This window comes from Drosophila obscura, unplaced genomic scaffold, assembly GCF_018151105.1.
Source record: "Drosophila obscura isolate BZ-5 IFL unplaced genomic scaffold, ASM1815110v1 contig_186, whole genome shotgun sequence".
Taxonomy (NCBI): domain Eukaryota; kingdom Metazoa; phylum Arthropoda; class Insecta; order Diptera; family Drosophilidae; genus Drosophila; species Drosophila obscura.
In genome coordinates this window covers 10,339,969-10,358,200 of record NW_024542774.1, presented here as the reverse complement: position 1 = coordinate 10,358,200, position 18,232 = coordinate 10,339,969, and the positions used below count along the sequence as shown (strand labels likewise).

The 18,232-nt window shown below is 45.3% G+C and overlaps 1 protein-coding gene across 9 annotated transcripts in view; it reads left to right on the top strand.

Annotated features, from left to right (window-relative positions):
• LOC111075213 (protein grainyhead) overlaps positions 1–17,619 on the top strand; it is a 42,111-nt gene extending 24,492 nt beyond the window's left edge. For 4 of the 9 annotated variants that reach the window (XM_041592933.1, XM_041592932.1, XM_041592936.1 and 1 more), the window contains 12 exons: positions 827–1,018; positions 1,103–1,765; positions 1,977–2,200; positions 2,582–2,744; positions 5,146–5,257; positions 5,846–5,940; positions 8,666–8,722; positions 9,873–9,971; positions 13,289–13,710; positions 13,846–14,041; positions 14,937–15,001; positions 15,338–17,619. In XM_041592933.1, coding sequence (XP_041448867.1) covers positions 827–1,018; positions 1,103–1,765; positions 1,977–2,200; positions 2,582–2,744; positions 5,146–5,257; positions 5,846–5,940; positions 8,666–8,722; positions 9,873–9,971; positions 13,289–13,710; positions 13,846–14,041; positions 14,937–15,001; positions 15,338–15,464 — 2,415 coding nt within the window. In that variant the 3' untranslated portion in view covers positions 15,465–17,619. The remainder of the gene's footprint in view (positions 1–826; positions 1,019–1,102; positions 1,766–1,976; positions 2,201–2,581; positions 2,745–5,145; positions 5,258–5,845; positions 5,941–8,665; positions 8,723–9,872; positions 9,972–13,288; positions 13,711–13,845; positions 14,042–14,936; positions 15,002–15,337) is intronic. The other 5 variants (XM_041592935.1, XM_041592940.1, XM_041592934.1 and 2 more) reach the window with 4 other exon arrangements.
• The last annotated feature ends 613 nt before the right edge of the window (positions 17,620–18,232 follow it).

Sequence of the window (18,232 nt, the reverse complement as noted above, 5' to 3'; positions counted from 1 at the left end):
CCCATCACTAATGCTATATACATATATATATATATTGTATAGTCGTATATAATCGTATTCGTTTATATCTGCGGTGGATCGGTGGACACCACACTTTGCTCTGTATTACCTCATTTGTGGCTGCGCTGCGGTTTGTCTCCAAAAACGTTTGACATTTTCGGGCGACCAATAAACAAAAAAAAAACCAATGATAATTAACATATATGCATATATACACATTCATATATCTGTATAAGTATATATATACAGCCATATGCTTATGTGTGTATTGCATATAAATGTTGATTTTTTTCGCGCTTTTTTTCTGTTTTTTTTTTTTTTTTTCTTTTAATTGGTTTCTTTCCACTCCGCTCGACGACAGCGACAACGACAAAAGGCGACGGCGACTGTGTTTCATTTGTGTTTCGTATATGGCCTTTTATTAAAAACTGTACTTGTTGACGTTATTTTCAATAAGCTGTTTACGCGGCTGCTGCATGAATCATGGCCCCCACAAAAGAAAAGTCAAAGAACGTGCACGATTTACGCACAATTTTGTCACCTCACCTCGTTTTGGGTCCAAATCAGACTCGGACCCAAAGTCTCGGACTCGAAGTGTGGTGAGGTGACCTTGTCGCGGGACTCCATAGTTATGGTCATCAATCATGAAATGCTTGGCCATTAGACAAAATACAATGACAGAATGCTCGAAGCTGGCTCTCGACTGGGTATCGATCCATCAGGCAGCACCCAGCAGCACCTCCCCACGACCCAATCAAGCATTTTAGTGTTAAGAATTCTCCCTACCAAAAAGAAAAACCAAAAACCAAACGCACATTTCCCTCAGATCTTGCACGTGGATGCGTCGCCACCAGCCGACGAAGCTGAGATTAGCGAGATTAGCCACAGACACAGACCCAGCACACCCTGCACCACCAGAACCACCAGAACCAACAGAACCAACAGCTGCAGCAGTAGTAGTCCTGCCACCGAACTAGAGATGTATGCTACCACGGGCGGCACACAGATTTACCTACAGGTGAGTGACAGTGGAGTGAGAGGTGGTGCCCCAGCAACCGCAACCGCAACCGCAACCCCAACCAACACTCCAAACCACCTGCAGACCTCACATCCCAGCACGGCCAGCGGCGCGGGAGGAGGAGTCGGCGGCGGCAGCAGCGGCGGCGTTGGGGGTGGATCTGGAGGGGCCGGCGCCCTGCAGGCACAGAGCCCCAGTCCGGGGCCATACATAACCGCCAACGAATATGGGATGTACACGGCCAGTCGACTGCCGCCCGGCCCCCCGCCCACCACCGCAACAACCTTCATAACGGAGCCCTACTACCGGGAGTACTTCGCGCCGGACGGACAGGGCGGCTACGTGCCCGCCTCCACGCGCACTCTCTACGGCGATGTGGACGTTTCGGTGTCGCAGCCAGGCGGAGTGGTCACCTACGAGGGTCGCTTCACAGGCAACGCCCCCCCGCCCACCACCACCACACTGCTCACGAGCAGCGTCAGCGTGCACCACCAGCAGCAACAGCAGCAGCAACAGCAACAACAGCAACAGCCCCAACACCAGCAGCACCTCCACCAACAGCAGCAGCAGCAACAGCAACAGCCACAGCAGCAGCAACACCACCACCCGCAGGACGGCAAGGGCAGCGGCACGCCACTCTATGCCAAGGCCATCACGGCGGCGGGACTCACCGTCGATCTGCCCAGTCCCGACTCGGGCATCGGCACGGATGCCATCACGCCGCGGGATCAGACCAACATACAGCAGGTACACACATCCCACAACCCCAGAAAAGAAACCCAACAGAATTTAGGCGACCCAGAGAGTATAAAAAGGAGGTTTCACTAGTGCGTGGCGTGTCCATTACAACTGTCATTTAGCAACTATAACTTAAACTTAAACTATAGCTTAGCATAAATAGCATTTACGACGATGATTTACTAACCCACTGAATATACAATCTTGCATCATCTTCTAGTCCTTCGATTACACGGAACTGTGCCAGCCGGGCACCCTCATCGATGCCAATGGCAGCATACCCGTGTCCGTGAACAGCATCCAGCAGCGGACAGTGGTCCATGGCAGCCAGAACAGTCCCACCACCTCCCTGGTGGACACGAGCACAAACGGTTCGACGCGTTCGCGGCCCTGGCATGACTTTGGCCGCCAGAACGATGCCGATAAAATACAAATACCAAAAATGTAAGTTTTACAAAATAATGTACCCAAGGAGAAGTACATTTAAAATGGAATATTTATCCTTTAAATGTGGCAATTTTCCTACAAAATAGACGCAGATTCAAGAAAATTCAGAGCTGGAAATAATTTGCATAGCATCTGTCGTAGGGTGTCTATATACCAAGAAATTACGTTTTAAGCCAGTGTTAAGGCGGAGAGTTTGGCCAAGATATTTTGAATCTATTCCAATAAATAAAGTAACATATAGAATATACGATCCATGCTAATAAATATTGATACACAAAATGGAAGTTATAATTAACAATTAAATTATTATTCCTTATTGCTATTTCTGAACCATCCTAACCATCTCTATCTGCTCGTTTTTCTGCCCTATTTTTATAGATTCACAAATGTTGGCTTCCGCTATCACCTGGAGAGCCCCATCAGCTCGTCACAGAGGCGCGAGGACGATCGCATCACCTACATCAACAAGGGCCAGTTCTATGGGATCACGCTGGAGTATGTGCACGATGCGGATAAGCCCATTAAGAATACGACGGTTAAGGTATGTGCCACGCACATTTCTACATCTGTTACTGCTGCTATGTATAAGGAGGGGGATGGAGGCTTGAGCCTGAGGATTGTGTTTTGGAGCTTTGTCAATCAAAAGTCCGTGCTGCTTGTTTTCCATTCATTGGCGGCTTTGTTTATGCCATCAACACCACAGCAACAAGGAACAAGGAACAAGAAACAAGAACGGAAACAGATTTGGGAACGGGGCACAGGACCCACTGTAAGATCTCTCCTGGCCAACCCCTTTTGGGCCTTAGGGTGGGCTATTTGTCAGGGAATCTGTGTCTGGTCTGGTCTGGTCTGGTGTGTGTGTTTGGATCTTGGTCTCCGTCTACGTCTTCGTCTCCGTCCTACCCCGAGGTGCGATCGGAGTTCTAATAGAGTTTGTCAGCTTCGCCACCCCTTTGCTCAATTACACACATCCCATATCCTGCTTAGGGGCATACATTCCGATGATAAATGATACTGGGAGAGAGCGATGCGATGCGATGCGATCCGACCCGATCCCTCTGCCTCTGTCTGATGAGAATTTGAATATTTCGTTCAATGCAAATTGCCGAAAGTCCTCTGCCTTTCAACAGCAATTCACTCGCAGTCTGCCGCGTCAATGTTTGTTCAGGACGAGTGCGACGAGAGCAAAGAGCCTGAGAAGAAGTAGAGCGAGGAGTAGGAGCAGGACAATACCCATCAACATCATCAATCAGATAAGCTTAAATGACGTCTACGGCTACGTCTGCGTCCTCGAGCCTAACTGAAATGCAAATGCAAATTGTAAACTGAACCGTTGAGAGCCCAAAGAATGACATCTCAAAGTTACAGTTGAAAGTGGTAAATGGGTTGAGGAAATGCCGGCAGATTCGGAAGTGGAAGTGGATGCGGATGAGGAAGTGGAAGCGGAGGTTAAGTAAACAACAATTGAAATTGAAGGAATCCGAATCTGAATCGGAATCTGAATCCGAATCCGCAGCCAAAGCCAAAGCCTTTGCCATTTGCATACGCATAGAAGGAAACTTGCAACAACAACGACAAAAACTTTGTTGAAACCAAACCAAATGAAACGTAATGATCTTGAGATATGTCTTTACGTACTCCTGAACTTCACATCCCCTGCCTTGGCCGTAGATCGGATCTCAGACATTCGTGTCTATCCGAGGACGGGGGCTCCTTCTCCTGTTGTCTCGTATTACCATAAAAGTGCCATATTTTGCAAGGCCCAACAAAAAAGTGTCAAAATTAATTTACGAGTTTATTTGTTTAGAGCAGCGCGCCCTTTTCCCGAAAAAGAAAACTTTCAAACGCAAACGAAAATGAAAATGAAAACCTAAATGAGCCGAACAGAACCCAAAAAAAAAACCGAAAATAAAATATAACCGTATGGGCATTTGCATATAGTCGTAGCAACCCATCGGCTGATTTCTGATGTCCATTTCTAACGGGGAAAAAAAGAGCACGAAATCCAAAGAAAAAGCGAGTATAATTTACGAGCTGATTAGCCCATGAATATGTAAAAACGTAAAAGACAACCCGGGGGGAGGGGGACCCGAAGAAAACACACAAAAATATTTATGCTGTAATCAGTTTTCACTGCCACCCTGCCCCCCACCTCCTTCTCCAAGACGATGACGATGATCCGATACGATCCTTAAAGGGGTTGCTATTGTCTGCTTGATTTTTTGGGAACTGTTTCAGTATCTCTGCGCTTCTTCCCTCCACGAAAAAAGGAGCAACTAATTATTCAAAATCCAAAAAATAAAAACACATAAATGATAGAGAGAAAATGCAAATGCTGGGAAAACAACAGAGGAACAGCGTAGCAGAGGAGCAGCGAAGCAGCCAGCCAAAAAGATGATACAAAATGTGTTGGACATTTTTCTGCTAAATCGAATTCGTCCTATTGTGTGCCGGCATCTAATCCTTTTGACTTTAAAGGCGTAGGGTGCGATCCGATGAGTTGTGAGTGGAGTGTCACAACGTATATATGTCAGACAGAGAGACAGAGATAGAGAGAGAGAGAGAGAGAACGCAGAGAACTCAAGCAGAAACGATGCCCATCTTTGGGATAGTATAAACGGATTACAGATGAGTCCTGCAGAACAGACATGCCATATCCTTAGAGACAAAGATCAATCTTTTGGCTGCTTGTTTTTGGGATAAAAAGGAATGGTAGTATTTGAGAAAGAGATTTTCTTTGGCTATGATTTGGATCTAGACAGACACACAGAGAGAGAGAGAGAGAGAGTAAGAGAGTTTTGTGTTTGCTTTAAATCCTTTTTACAGAAATTAATTAATTCAAATAAATTCTTAAATCTTAAGCGAATCTCTTGCCCAATAAATAATATATTTTACATTCAGTTAATGAAGATTTTTACCTAATTGAATCCTTTTATTTGCAGAGTGTGATCATGCTCATGTTCCGCGAGGAGAAGAGCCCCGAAGATGAGATCAAGGCCTGGCAATTCTGGCACAGTCGCCAGCATTCCGTAAAGCAAAGAATCTTGGATGCAGGTGCGTAAACCAACCAAACGAATAACCAACTTCAAATCCATTCGCAACCCAAAACCCCCAACCCCAAGCCCCAAGCCCCATTCCCCCATTCGCCATTCCCAACCCAAAGCCAATGCCAATGCCAATGCGAAGTCCAGCAGCGTTCCGTGGCAGAGTGTCCATTTGTATTGTCTAGTATTTCTAGCAGTAAATTGTTGCTTTTTATTGAAAGGCCCGCACCGTTCCAGGAGAGTTATGACATTGATAAACGCGCATTCAGCTTCGACTGCGACTGCGACTGCGACTCCACTGCACTGCACTCCGCTCCGTTTGTTTGATTGCAGATAATCTTGGTTGCAACAGCAACAGCATCCGTGGCAGATGCTTCTGCTGCTGCCACTGCCACGCAGTTCCTTGGCCATCAAACATAACTCATTAGGCACTTGTCACTGGACGGCCAGCGCAGAAATTTCCTTAATTGTTAATACAAACATATTTTGCAGTGGCTCCTCTGTGTGTGCCCCATCTTGCCGCATTTCTGATTTTTGCTGCTTCGTTTTTGTTCCCCCCACTAACCATCTTCTTCTTCTTTTGCTCTTCTTTTTGCAGATACGAAGAACTCGGTTGGCCTGGTTGGCTGCATCGAGGAAGTGTCGCACAATGCCATCGCCGTTTACTGGAATCCGCTGGAGAGCTCCGCCAAGGTAAGTTCTGCTCTCAGATCTCCTAGATCTCTCAGATCTCTCAGATCTCAATTCTATGCCAATCCTCGTTATGGATGTGCTCCCCTTTGTACCCTGTACACCAGACGTATGTATATGCTGCACTTCGGGTAGATGTCTTTGGAGAGTTTTTCTTTCGCTTGAAGAACACAAATAGAGACACTTTCGGATCCAATCGTTGATGCCAGGCTTATCCTTATAAGCATCGGCTGTGAGCAGGGTATCCACACAGTCCACACTCTATACAATTTACTCAGCTTACTTGTGTGTTTGTGTGTGTTTTTCCCGCACTTCCATTTTGTTTACTCCGAGCGCCGCCTCAATTAAAAAAATGAGAAAAAAAAGCAACAACAACAACAACAAAAACATTGCGCGACACTTTCATGCGGCCAGACAAAGATAGCAGATCCTCACTCCATGTGTGTGTGTGTGTATCTGTGTGCCAGTCGAAGTATCTTTGTGCTAAGAATTAATTTCTGATTTATTTTCAATTGCAAGCCAAACGCAAATTATTCAGCAAGCGTCACCGTCACCGTCGCCATTGCCCGGCATATCGCCATCCCTTTCCGCCGCCCAGCCCAGCCCAGTTCGCTGTCCACTGTCCAGCTTGTACTTTTTTTTCAAAAAGAATAATTTATGCATTTATTTATTTATGACACTTAGTTTTAATCACTTACTCGGCAATCTCAGGCAAATGCTTGGAACTAAGTCGCCGTGTCCGAGTCTCAGTCTCAGTCTGGGGCTGTATCCCCAGCCTAGTCTCTGGCTCGGGCTCTGGCTCTGGCTCTGACTATTGCAGCAGTAGCCAACTGGAACTGCAAGTGTATCTGTGTCTGTGTCTGTGTCCGTGTCTGTGACTGCGACTGCGACTGGGCTCCCACCGCGTTTTAATTTAGCAATTATTAAGCATTTTAATCGTTTGGAAATATTTGCAATTCTATTGCGACAAGCGCCAGTCGGAAAGCAGATACTAACCAAGAAAACAACAACCCAACAACCAGTAGTAACAGTAGCAGTATTAGCAGCCCTCTCATTGCGTATACGCGCCTAGGCCTAGCTGCCCCGCCACGTCCGCCCACCTGTCCATCTAGCCACCAGCTCGAATGCCAAAAGAGAGGCACAATTTCCCCGAGACGGTGGGGTGGGGGGAAACAAAAAAAACAAATGCCAAAACTGAATTGATTTCCACTCAAGTTCAGTGACTCCTGTCCAGGCTGCCAAATTGGTCAGCAGTTATTAACCGACTTGGAGATGGGGGCAAGAGATGCGGGGGGGAGGGGGCTGCAGAGCTGGAGCTGGAGCTGGAGCTGGCCATAAGTGCATGTCGCCTATCGCCTGTCGCTCCCCACACACAGGCACACACACACGGCTTCCCCCTGCCTGCTCCCATAAGCCATCATTTGATAGAGCTTTTTATTTACAAATTGTTTACGCGCTGAGATGTTAATCCCAGAGACATCGCAATGGCAGACAGACCCAGAGCCAGAGAAAGAGGGAGAGAGAGAGAGAGAGAGTCTCGCCTCGTCTCGTTTCGTTTCGTCTTGGCATAATGTCGATTTCGTTTTATGCCGTTAGCTGCTGCATCTCGCCAGCTGCATTCGTGTGCGTCGCGTCTCATCTCGTCTCGTCTCTCTGTCTGTGTGTGTGCGTTGGCAATGCCTTTCCCAGCGGCAAAACTTTCGTACGCACCGACACGCAGGTGCTTCGTTTCCTAACCAACAACCCCACCGCACCGCACCGCACCGCACCGCACCGCCTGCTGCTCCTCTCTGCTGTCTGCTCTCTGCTGCGCTCTGTGCTCTGCGCTCTCCACTGTCATGCGTCTCCTCTTATATGGTACGCGCCCGCTAATTATTCACATTAAATACTGCTCGTCGTGGGTCGTGGACGTCGTGGACGTCGTCGTGGAGGCTGCAACTCTGCGCTGCGCTGCGACTGCTGCTGCACTTTTACCATTAAGATTGTTTCCTTTGGTATTTTTGCGTTGATGGATTTTCTTTTTTTTTTTTACGCGTGCACATTGTCCGACTGTCTCTCCGTCCGTGTGTCTGTCTCGCCTCCGTCTCTGCCACCATCTCTTTCCGTCTGTCCGCTGCGTCTGCGGCTCATCTGGAGTCGAACTCAAACTCAAAATCGGACTTGGACTCGAACTCGGACTTGGACTGGCATGCTTAAAATGCCTTCAGAGACACACACACACACACACACACACTATGGCACACTGGTACGCACTGAATCGAAGTCGAACTAAAAATGAATTGGATGCGATGCGATACCAAAGTCTCGACTTGGCCTGGCTCGTTACTTGGCTCTGTGAGACACTCTGAGGGGCCTCTGGTCCGAACCATCGATGGAATGGCCTGCCTGATGATGGTCCTCTGTGTATTGCCTTGTTATTGTCTTTTGCCCGCTCCCCACCTTTTACGTATGGGTATGCGTATGCGTATGCGTATGGGTGTGTGTTTGTGTGGATTGGAATGTTTTAAACTGTCGTGGGCATAAAGAGGACATCGACTTAATAGAGAGAAAACAATTGCCTTCTAATAGCGGACGAAGCATTTTTTAGCTTTGTTTTTTTTTTGTTTCTTTCAGTTTTTTGTCATCCGATAATTTCTTTTTATGTTCATAATTGTTTACATTTGTATATTTTATGGCAATATTCACCCGCTCTCTCTCTCTCTCTCTCTCTGTCTCTTTTTAAAAACAGATCAACATTGCGGTGCAGTGCCTGAGCACGGATTTCAGCAGTCAAAAAGGAGTCAAGGTGAGTAAAACTCTTCAGCAAAAACAAAAACCCACAATGGAACAAGTAAAAGGGCGCAAGGTGAACTCAACCCACTGAAAAGGCTTCATTTGTGGCCTGTTCTCAGTTAAATATTTTTTTTGATCCAATATCAGTTGCATACAAAGTGAAAGCTCATTTTTGGTAGCGCTTTTTTGACACTTTGGTGTCCCACTCAATTAAATGCTCAACGATATAATGGTAATCATAAATCGATACAGCAATTATCGATTAATTAGCTTCCCACTGCACTTTGATGCGATCGATTGGATCTGCACGTCGCACGTCCTTTGCGTAAAGTAAAGTAAATGAAATTCAGTTCGAGTCGAGACGAGACGAGTCGAGAATGTTGGCCAGTGATGGGTTAAGTAATAACCAATTTAATGCCAACTTGTTAATGGAGAATCAATGCAGGCCAGCAAAGAAGGAGAGCAAGCCAGCAAAAGAAGATCAGCATTCAGCTCAGATGCGTTGCCGTTGCCGTTGCCTCCATCTCTCCATCTCCAATTCTGCTCCGGCATCGGACGATCGGACGATCGGCCTGTTGGCTCGGCTACGTAGGAAGAGGATTTCTCTTTGGCTCCTCATTCTCCGCCTGCCCTCGCTGGTTGTAATGCGTACATTAAGACTGATATTTCATTGACAGAAACACAGGCAAAAGCTGGCTGAAGAAGGAGAGACAGGAACGGAGGAGTCTCCTCGTTGCTTTTCATTAAAAAAAAAAAAAAAAAAAAAGAGATCTCTGGAAAGGTACAGCGCTGGCAGTACCAGTCCCAGTACCAGTCCCAGTTCCAGTCCCCCATGTGTATTTGTGTAGGCAATAGCCAAATCAAATTATGCACTTGCCACAATATGTTGCACACACATGCAACGGATGTTGGCAGTTTAACATCACTGGGCCACGCCCCAACTGCTCCGGCAACGCCCCAAAACCCAAATGACAACGGCTAATTGCAGCTGTTGCAAGGTTGCTGCTGCTGCAGCTCCAGTCTGCTACCCGCAGTCTCCTGCTTGCCCCCTGCCCCCTGCCACCTGCCACCTGCCCCACCTAGCTATTGCAATTTGAATGTGTGTGATATTAATACGAATCCCTGTTTATGGTTCTCTTCTTCTCTCTCTCTCTCTGTTTCAGGGCCTGCCGCTGCACGTACAAATCGACACATTCGAGGACCCCAGAGATGCGGCCGTCTTCCACCGTGGCTACTGTCAGATAAAGGTCTTCTGCGATAAGGTAAGTGATTTTATTTCGCAACAGAGTCTCTCACCCAATCCCTACTATACTATACCCCCTCCCGCCCCTCCCCACCCCCTGGCTCACATAATTACGCATACAGAAGCAGTCGCTGCCGCTGATGCTGCCGATGCGGTGGCTGTGCCACTCTGCCACGTGCAACAGGTTGATGCGCTAACTAAAAGCTGCCTACGTGCTGGTTCACTGTGTGCGTGTGTCTCTGCGTGTGTATCTGTGCCTTCCACTTGCTGCTGCTGCTGCTGCGGCTGATGATGCTTCTGCTTCTACTGCTGCATCCGACTTTTATCGAATTGGGGGCACCAACGTTGCTGACATGGCTTGGGGTTCGGCCTGGGTCTCGGTCTCGGTCTCGGATCGGACTCTCCTGTCCGTCAGTCAGCGAAGCCTTTAGTGGAAAGCGTAACGCGTACAAAAGTAAATGGCCATCACACATACAGATACAGAGACACACACATACATACGCATGAGAGCGGCATCCTTTCCCTGCCACATCCATGCCCTTGTTTCGCTGCCACTGCCACTGCTGCCACTGCTGCTGCTGCTGTTACCTTTACCTTATGCGAACCCTTCACTTTTTCGCTTGATGGGGTTTATTAATAAATCATTTCGTGGATTTCCAATTTAATTTTCTCATATCATTACACTTCTCCGTGGTCGCTCTTCCCATCCCCCCCTACACCCCATCCACATCCACATCCGACTGGACATGGGCCTGGGCACAGCCTTTTGTTGTACTGCTGCACTCTGCTGTGGGACCCGGACCCTCAATCGGGGGGGGGACCCGACCCATGGCTGTATCGCTATCACGTCGGGCTTATATTTCGCATTGGGGCCAGCCAGGCAAAGGCCAGCCATCGTGTGTTTATCGGTAAATGTATCAATTAAATTTCGCGTACCACGTTATTTTGTGCCCTTCCTTGTGGCATACCTCCACATATACCCTTCCCATCCCCCCTCCCCCATCCCATATGCATCCCATATTTCGTATTTTCTTTTCTCTGTGGGTTTTTTGGATTTCACTGCAATTGCAGTTTCAGTTGCAGTTCCATCGTTTGGCACCTTCGAGCCACAGTCTCCAATTATGGATCTTTACGCACGCCTTCGGGGCCGTCCTGCCCCCTGGTCGCCAGAAGATACAAAATTATGGGAAATTCTGCACATGTCCAATGAAAGATTCGACCTGAGAAATAACTGTATTTTGTTTTGGTTCCGTTCGGTTCGTTTCTTTAATTTTTTTGGGAGAGAGTTTACGGTTTGATTTTCAGATAGATTTAACTTCGGATCGTATAGATAGCATTTGAGAGGATATAGTTCTTGTGATCTCTTGCCCTGAGACACCTTTTTTTTTATCCATACTTCTAAGGGTGGGGAAACTTCCCTTAGCGAAAAGTTCTTAGGAATTAGTTTTGGAGTGGCCTTGGGCTTTGTTGGTTTCTTTTTTTTCTTCCTTCATTCTCTCTATATATTCAAAATAAATTGCCAACTCAAAGTATTTCCCTGAAATCATTCGAAAATTGAGCTAATGCTAATGCTAATGGTAATGGTAATGGTAATGTCGCACCGCCTCTGCGCTGAGTGGCTGCCCACAGATGTGGTGTGTGTGTGTGTGGGGTGTGTGTGTCTGTGTCCCATGTCTTGGTCATACTTTGAAGTCGATTAACAGCAACCCATCCCCCAAGAAGGCAAGCAGAAGAGGCGAAACACAAGATGGGGCAGAAGAAGGAGAAGAAGAAGGAGACGAGGCTGAGGATGAGGATGAGGATGAAGAGGAGGCCAGCCAAAAGGCGAACATTGACCGCATTGGGCGATGCGATTCGAGACGCCGTCGCCTTAGTCCGCTGATCGCTGAACGCTGGCCGCTGGCCGCTGTCCGTTGCAGCCTGCGCAACTTTGGCGATATTTTTGCCAAGATAAAATAAAAGTAATAAAATACAGTTATTTACATGCCGCACACACACACACACACACCACACGCACACATACAGACGCTTACGTGCAACACACATGAGCGCATGATGTACATCGAATGCATTGCTCTAGGCTAAAAATGGTTTTTGATAAGCGCAAAAAGGAAAGAACTCCGATCGGAGATGTGCGGGGACTGTGCGAGGGGATGTGGTGGGGTGGGGTGGGGTGGTACTGGGACGATGCATACTTACATCCTTGCATAATGTGATCGCCATTCAGAAGTTGCAGCCGCAGAGGCAGACGAAGTAGATTGCTGCCGCATATCACTTCCTGCCACTGCCCGTTGCCACCTGCCCCCTGCCCGCTGCCCGCTGTCCGCTTTCAGTGGCGGAGGCTTCCATCGCTCAATTGCTGATTTTTAATTACAAATGCAAAGTGCAACATGGGGCAGGAGGCGGGCGGCAGGCGGCAGGCGGCAGGAGTGGAGCTGCATCTGCTGCCTGCACACGCAAACCAGCAATCACTGCCGGACAAAGTAGCCACCAGACTATATATCTAAAAGCACACACACACATACAGTTACATAAAGTATCTATGAGTATGTGTGTGTGTGTGCAATCAGGCAGCTCAATGGGGCAGGTGGGCCGCAGACACAGACTCGACTGCGATGCGATGCGATGCTGTGCTGTGCTGCCTGCCTGTGCCTGGGTCTGCTGCATGGTTCGAGGCGCCGCCAGATTATTTATTATGTATGCATATTTATGTGGAATCTCTCTAAGTATTTTATAATAATTTTCCCCCCATTTTTTTCGGCTCTCTGACCCTAACGGTGTAGACCATTTTGCCAAATGCCTCCACGGACTGCGACTGCGACTGCGACTCGGATTCAGATTCGGATACGTACCCCAGCCGCAGTCTGTGCCTCCGTCCGTGCCGCTGCCACTTGTTGGTGCTGCGGTGGCGGCTTTGTCTCTGTGCGACAACAGTGCTCCCCAGGCGGGAAACTTGTTTTTAGCTTTTTGCAACTGCAACTGCAACAGCAACAGCAACGAAGAGGCAGTGGCAACGGCAACGGCAACGGCAGGGTCTGTGGCAGGGAGGCAGAGCCAACAGCCAACAGCCAGCAGGCAGCTTATGGCACTCGTAGCCATACACGAATTTAATTAATAAGCAAAGAAATATCAAAAAAGGTGGCATCCATGCGTTTGATTGATTGCTAATTACACGCTGGCTGTGTGCACCTGTGCGAACTTTCGCAACCCACCTGGATGGGAGCCCCCCAAAACATGCATATGCCCCATGCTACACATGCCACATACCATACCATACCATACCATACCATACCATACTACATGCCACACGGATGCTCATGGATCTCCTTTTTGCAGGGCGCCGAGCGCAAGACGCGCGATGAGGAGCGACGGGCCGCCAAGCGAAAGATGACGGCCACCGGCAGAAAGAAGCTGGATGAGCTCTACCATCCGGTGACAGATCGGTCCGAGTTCTATGGCATGCAGGACTTTGCCAAGCCGCCGGTGCTCTTCTCGCCCGCCGAGGACATGGAGAAGGTAGGTCAGCCGGGCCTGACTGGCTTGACATTCATCCACACGAATACGAATACGCACACGAATACGAATACGAACTCGAACTCGAACTGCAACTCCAACTCGAATTCGCCCTTGCAGAGCTTCTACGGCCATGAGACTGACTCGCCGGACCTGAAGGGGGCCTCGCCGTTCCTGCTCCACGGCCAGAAGGTGGCCACGCCGACGCTCAAGTTCCACAATCACTTTCCGCCCGACATGCAGACGTGAGTAAAAATCGTCCATCCATGATCTCCACCCAGGATCTCTCTCTTACTCTCTCTCTAAAAAATAAAAACCCAAACTAATCTATCTGTATCTCCCATCTCCCACTTAACCGACAATCTCCCACCCCTCTGCAGCGATAAAAAGGATCACATACTGGATCAGAATATTATGACCAGCACACCCATGACCGACTTCGGTCCGCCCATGAAGCGGGGACGCATGACGCCGCCAACCTCGGAGCGTGTGATGCTGTACGTGCGGCAGGAGAACGAGGAGGTCTACACACCGCTGCATGTGGTTCCCCCCACCACAATTGGCCTGCTGAATGCGGTAAGCGCCCAGACACCGAGCTACCATGCCACATATATGTACATATATGTATATGTATATGTTATTCCTGCTCCCGTTCCAACCTAAACTCGATCTAATTTATTATAACCAAATTTATCTGCAAATTTTGTTCATTTTGGTCTAATTGGTGGAAAAGACAAAAGCAAAAACGAAAAAAGAAAAAAACAAAACAAAATTCAAACGAAAAGAAAAGAAAAGAAAAGCTATGCAACGAAGAGCCAAAATGTTCAATATCTGAAAACCAAAAAATGTTTAATCGACTAAGACTAAAGCCTAAAAATCAACTAAAAATCAGCCACATCAAATATCTATATCGTTATATACATATATATAAATACTCACCCTAATACCAAGAAACGAAAATTGTTAATTTTGTATAACTTGTAGTTGAAACTAATTCCGAATCATTTCATAATCAACCAATGGAAACCAAAAACCAAAACAAAAACCAAAAATTTGAACATCTCATCCAAAATATATATTTACATATATATTCACTCGTATATATGTATGTATGTTTGTATACCACTTCCAAAGACAGGATCAGAGCTATGTATAAGATCTGATCCTCTTGTACACACGATAAACCACAACACAAAAGCACAAAATCAGCCAGAAAATCCAAAATACAAAATTATACGAGTAGAAGAGCTATGGCACACACACACACACACACACATTTGAATGATTGGCTGAACGCAAAATGAACAAAATTACACAGAGAAAAACGAGTTATAAGAGAAATATTTTAGTTTAGTTTAGTTTGGAGAGAGAGCAAGATAAAGCAGAGCAGACTAGCAGAATGAGAGCCTAAACAGAACACAAACAAAAGACAAAAACAAAACATCATATTTCTCTCGTTTCTCAATTGCAGATTGAAAACAAATACAAAATCTCAACAACGAGCATAAATAACATTTATCGCACAAACAAGAAGGGGTAAGTAGCAAGTCTTAACCGATCAGAGTGCTGCACACACACACACACACACAAGCAAGACACAAGCAAGACACATGCACTGACACGCACCCACGCACCAGGAAGCATCATGCATGCCAGGCAGGAGGATGCCATGTCCTCGCCAAAATTAGAATTCCCCCGCTCCACCAACGATCATCTAACCCCCACCCACTTCTCACCCTGTTTGTTGTGTGCTAACCAATCAAGTATTTGCATGGGTGTTGTCTGTCCCCCTACTGATCTCTATCGATAGCTAACCATCCATGTTTGGTTATCCGAAACCGAGGACTAATCCAATGTTGTTTTTCGTTGCAGGATTACTGCGAAAATTGACGATGATATGATATCGTTCTACTGCAATGAGGACATCTTCTTGCTGGAGGTGCAGCAGATCGAGGACGATCTGTACGATGTGACGCTGACGGAGCTGCCCAATCAGTAGCAGAAGAGCACAACAGCAGCGAATCGTCCTCGAGACGACATCCAGACACTCACAACACACACAAAAATATGGACACAATTTTTGCCAAACAACAGACAAGTTGTTTCAATAAGCCATTTTCCATAGAGCCTAAGCCTAAATCGTAGTAGTTGTAATGGAGCCAGAGCCAGAGCCAATCCAAGTTGCTACAAAAATGGATGGAATGGATGGACACATATACAGAAAAGCTAACACAATACAATACAATATACATACATACACATAACCATATGCTTAAAATTCGATTTAGATTTAGCAACAATGAGATTACTGAAAATTTTTTGATCAAATTTGAAATTCTCGCTATGTTTATAGATATTGTAATATTTGTCTAAGCCCTAATCATAATCGTAATATACATATATTGATATATCGAGTCTATATAGATATACATATACTCGTACTCGTACTCGTATGTTTGTATGTATGGAGTGCAAAAGCTGTCTGTCCAGTAAGAAATAAGTTTCGCTTCCGCTCCCCTGCTTATGCTTCGACCTTAGGTCCAGGGCAAGCAAGAGTTACAGAATCTATCATTTAGAACCCCTTTAATTCTACCCTAGAGATACATATGTAAGCGTTTACTTGTTGAATATAAATTGTACAATTATTTTTGGATAAAAACCCACACAAAAACAAAACAAAAAAAAAAAAAACAAAAACACAAATCGTTTGTTCTATATTTCTATTTACAAATCTCGTAACTCGTTACCGTCCCTCAATCCACCCTACACACACACTCTGTTATGTTATGTATGATTAGGAGATCTCTAAAAGAAACAAAAAACAACGGAAATTTAAAGCAAAAATTACTTTGACATTGTCCAAAAGAAATGAAATAATAGCTATCCTTAACTTTAGAGATACGCATAGAGATAAGTACACTCTGCAATAAAACATGTTGATAAAAAAAATCGTAATTAAGTCCCAGATAAGGCAAAACAATATCGAAACAAAACCACAAAAAAAAACAACAACAACAAAAAAAGTTGAAGCAAATTTGTGTGCATTTGTTGTAAAACAAACAAAAATATCTAAAAAAGGAAAAGAACAATCAACACGAGAAAGTTGATTCAAAACTAAAGAATGATGAAAGCAAGATCCGATTGTAGCACCATGCAATAACAGACATTCGATTATATAGTATATAAATAAAAAGGAAGATACACAGATACAGTACAGATATCCATATACAGATACAGATACATATATGTATGTATGTATGTATGTATTTATGTAGGAATAGCATATCGCATAGCAGGAATGCGTTTACAATCTTTGTTTGCCATAATTAACAGTTTAATTTAATTAACGAAATGTTTTGTGTACAATGTCTAGGCGCGATCTGGGTAGATGGTGAGAGAGAGAGAGAGAGAGATCGATACCTGCCTGGCGCCACGAATACTCCGCATCGATTGCTACCACTCTGAACAGTATGCGTTCAATGCTCAATATTATTATTATTTGTTTATTAATTGTAATCCCCCCGCCCCACTCCCCTTCCACTTCCATTGCCACTGCTATTGTACTCTACTCTACTCCCTCCCCTCCCTCTCTACCCCACTAACACTTCCATCTTTCTACTTCTTTGACTTTGACTGTTATTTGGGAGGGGAAACGAATCCGAAACCGAATCCCCGCCTTTTTCCCTTACGACAGTTTAGGTGTTGTACATCACAATTTGTTTTTAGTTGTAGCACTTAATTCTAAACGTACTTTATTCAAGATTATACAATATTATATGATACGAGATCAGATGAAATGATATGATGTGAAGAACAATCGAAAATCTTGCCGGAATGTTATAAATCTTTATGTTTAGTTTATTGTAAACCCTAAGTTCTATGCTCTTTCTATATATTGTATACAAAAAACACATACACATATATTTAAAAGCCAATAATTTATTTTTTGTTACTGTTGGAAACGATTCCGCGAAAAATAGAAAAGCAAAAAACAACAAAAAAAGTGAAAATCAAACTGAAACAGAAACTGAGAACAAGTGGCACTCCATGAATCGTGTGAGAAGCAAATGTCCAACTTGTGAGATGACAAACGAAATGAAATAAAACAAATTGTACAATATAATTATAATGAATACACAAAATTTAAATAAAGAACAAAAAGTAAAGTAAATTATTTTTCCTTATGGGAATGAGTTTGTAAAAGGAAATGGAAATAGGGTTCCTTTTCTCAAATGAACGTGGGTGTAGTTTCTGTATCCAGAGCTAAAAAGTGGCCCACGTACTTGGGGTGAGATCGGGTTCCGACGCATTTCGCTGCTGTAATTGTAGATCCTTACTCCGTGCCACTAACCATACAGTATATAGATGTGCCAGTTCTTACAACGAAAGTGGCGCACTCCAAAATATATGATTGTATGCATAGAATAATATTTAGCTGCCGAAACCGATTTTGCTTGAGATATCAGGTTACGTAAATGTGTGTGTGTCATGTATTCTCACATTCTGTGCTTGTGTGGGTTGTACAATTTTTGGCCGCTTGAACCGAAATTAGTTTTTCGAAATATGTTTTTTTGGGCTGATGTAGCGACCTATGCTGACCGCCGCAACATAAACGAGGAATGGGCAAAGTGAGTGGGGGTGGGAAATAAATACAATATATATAAAAAATAAAATATATTAATTGTTTGATGTATTTGAAATTGCACATTTACATATACATATGTACATACTATGTACATATCCCTATTTTTGACAGGTTTTTTTTTT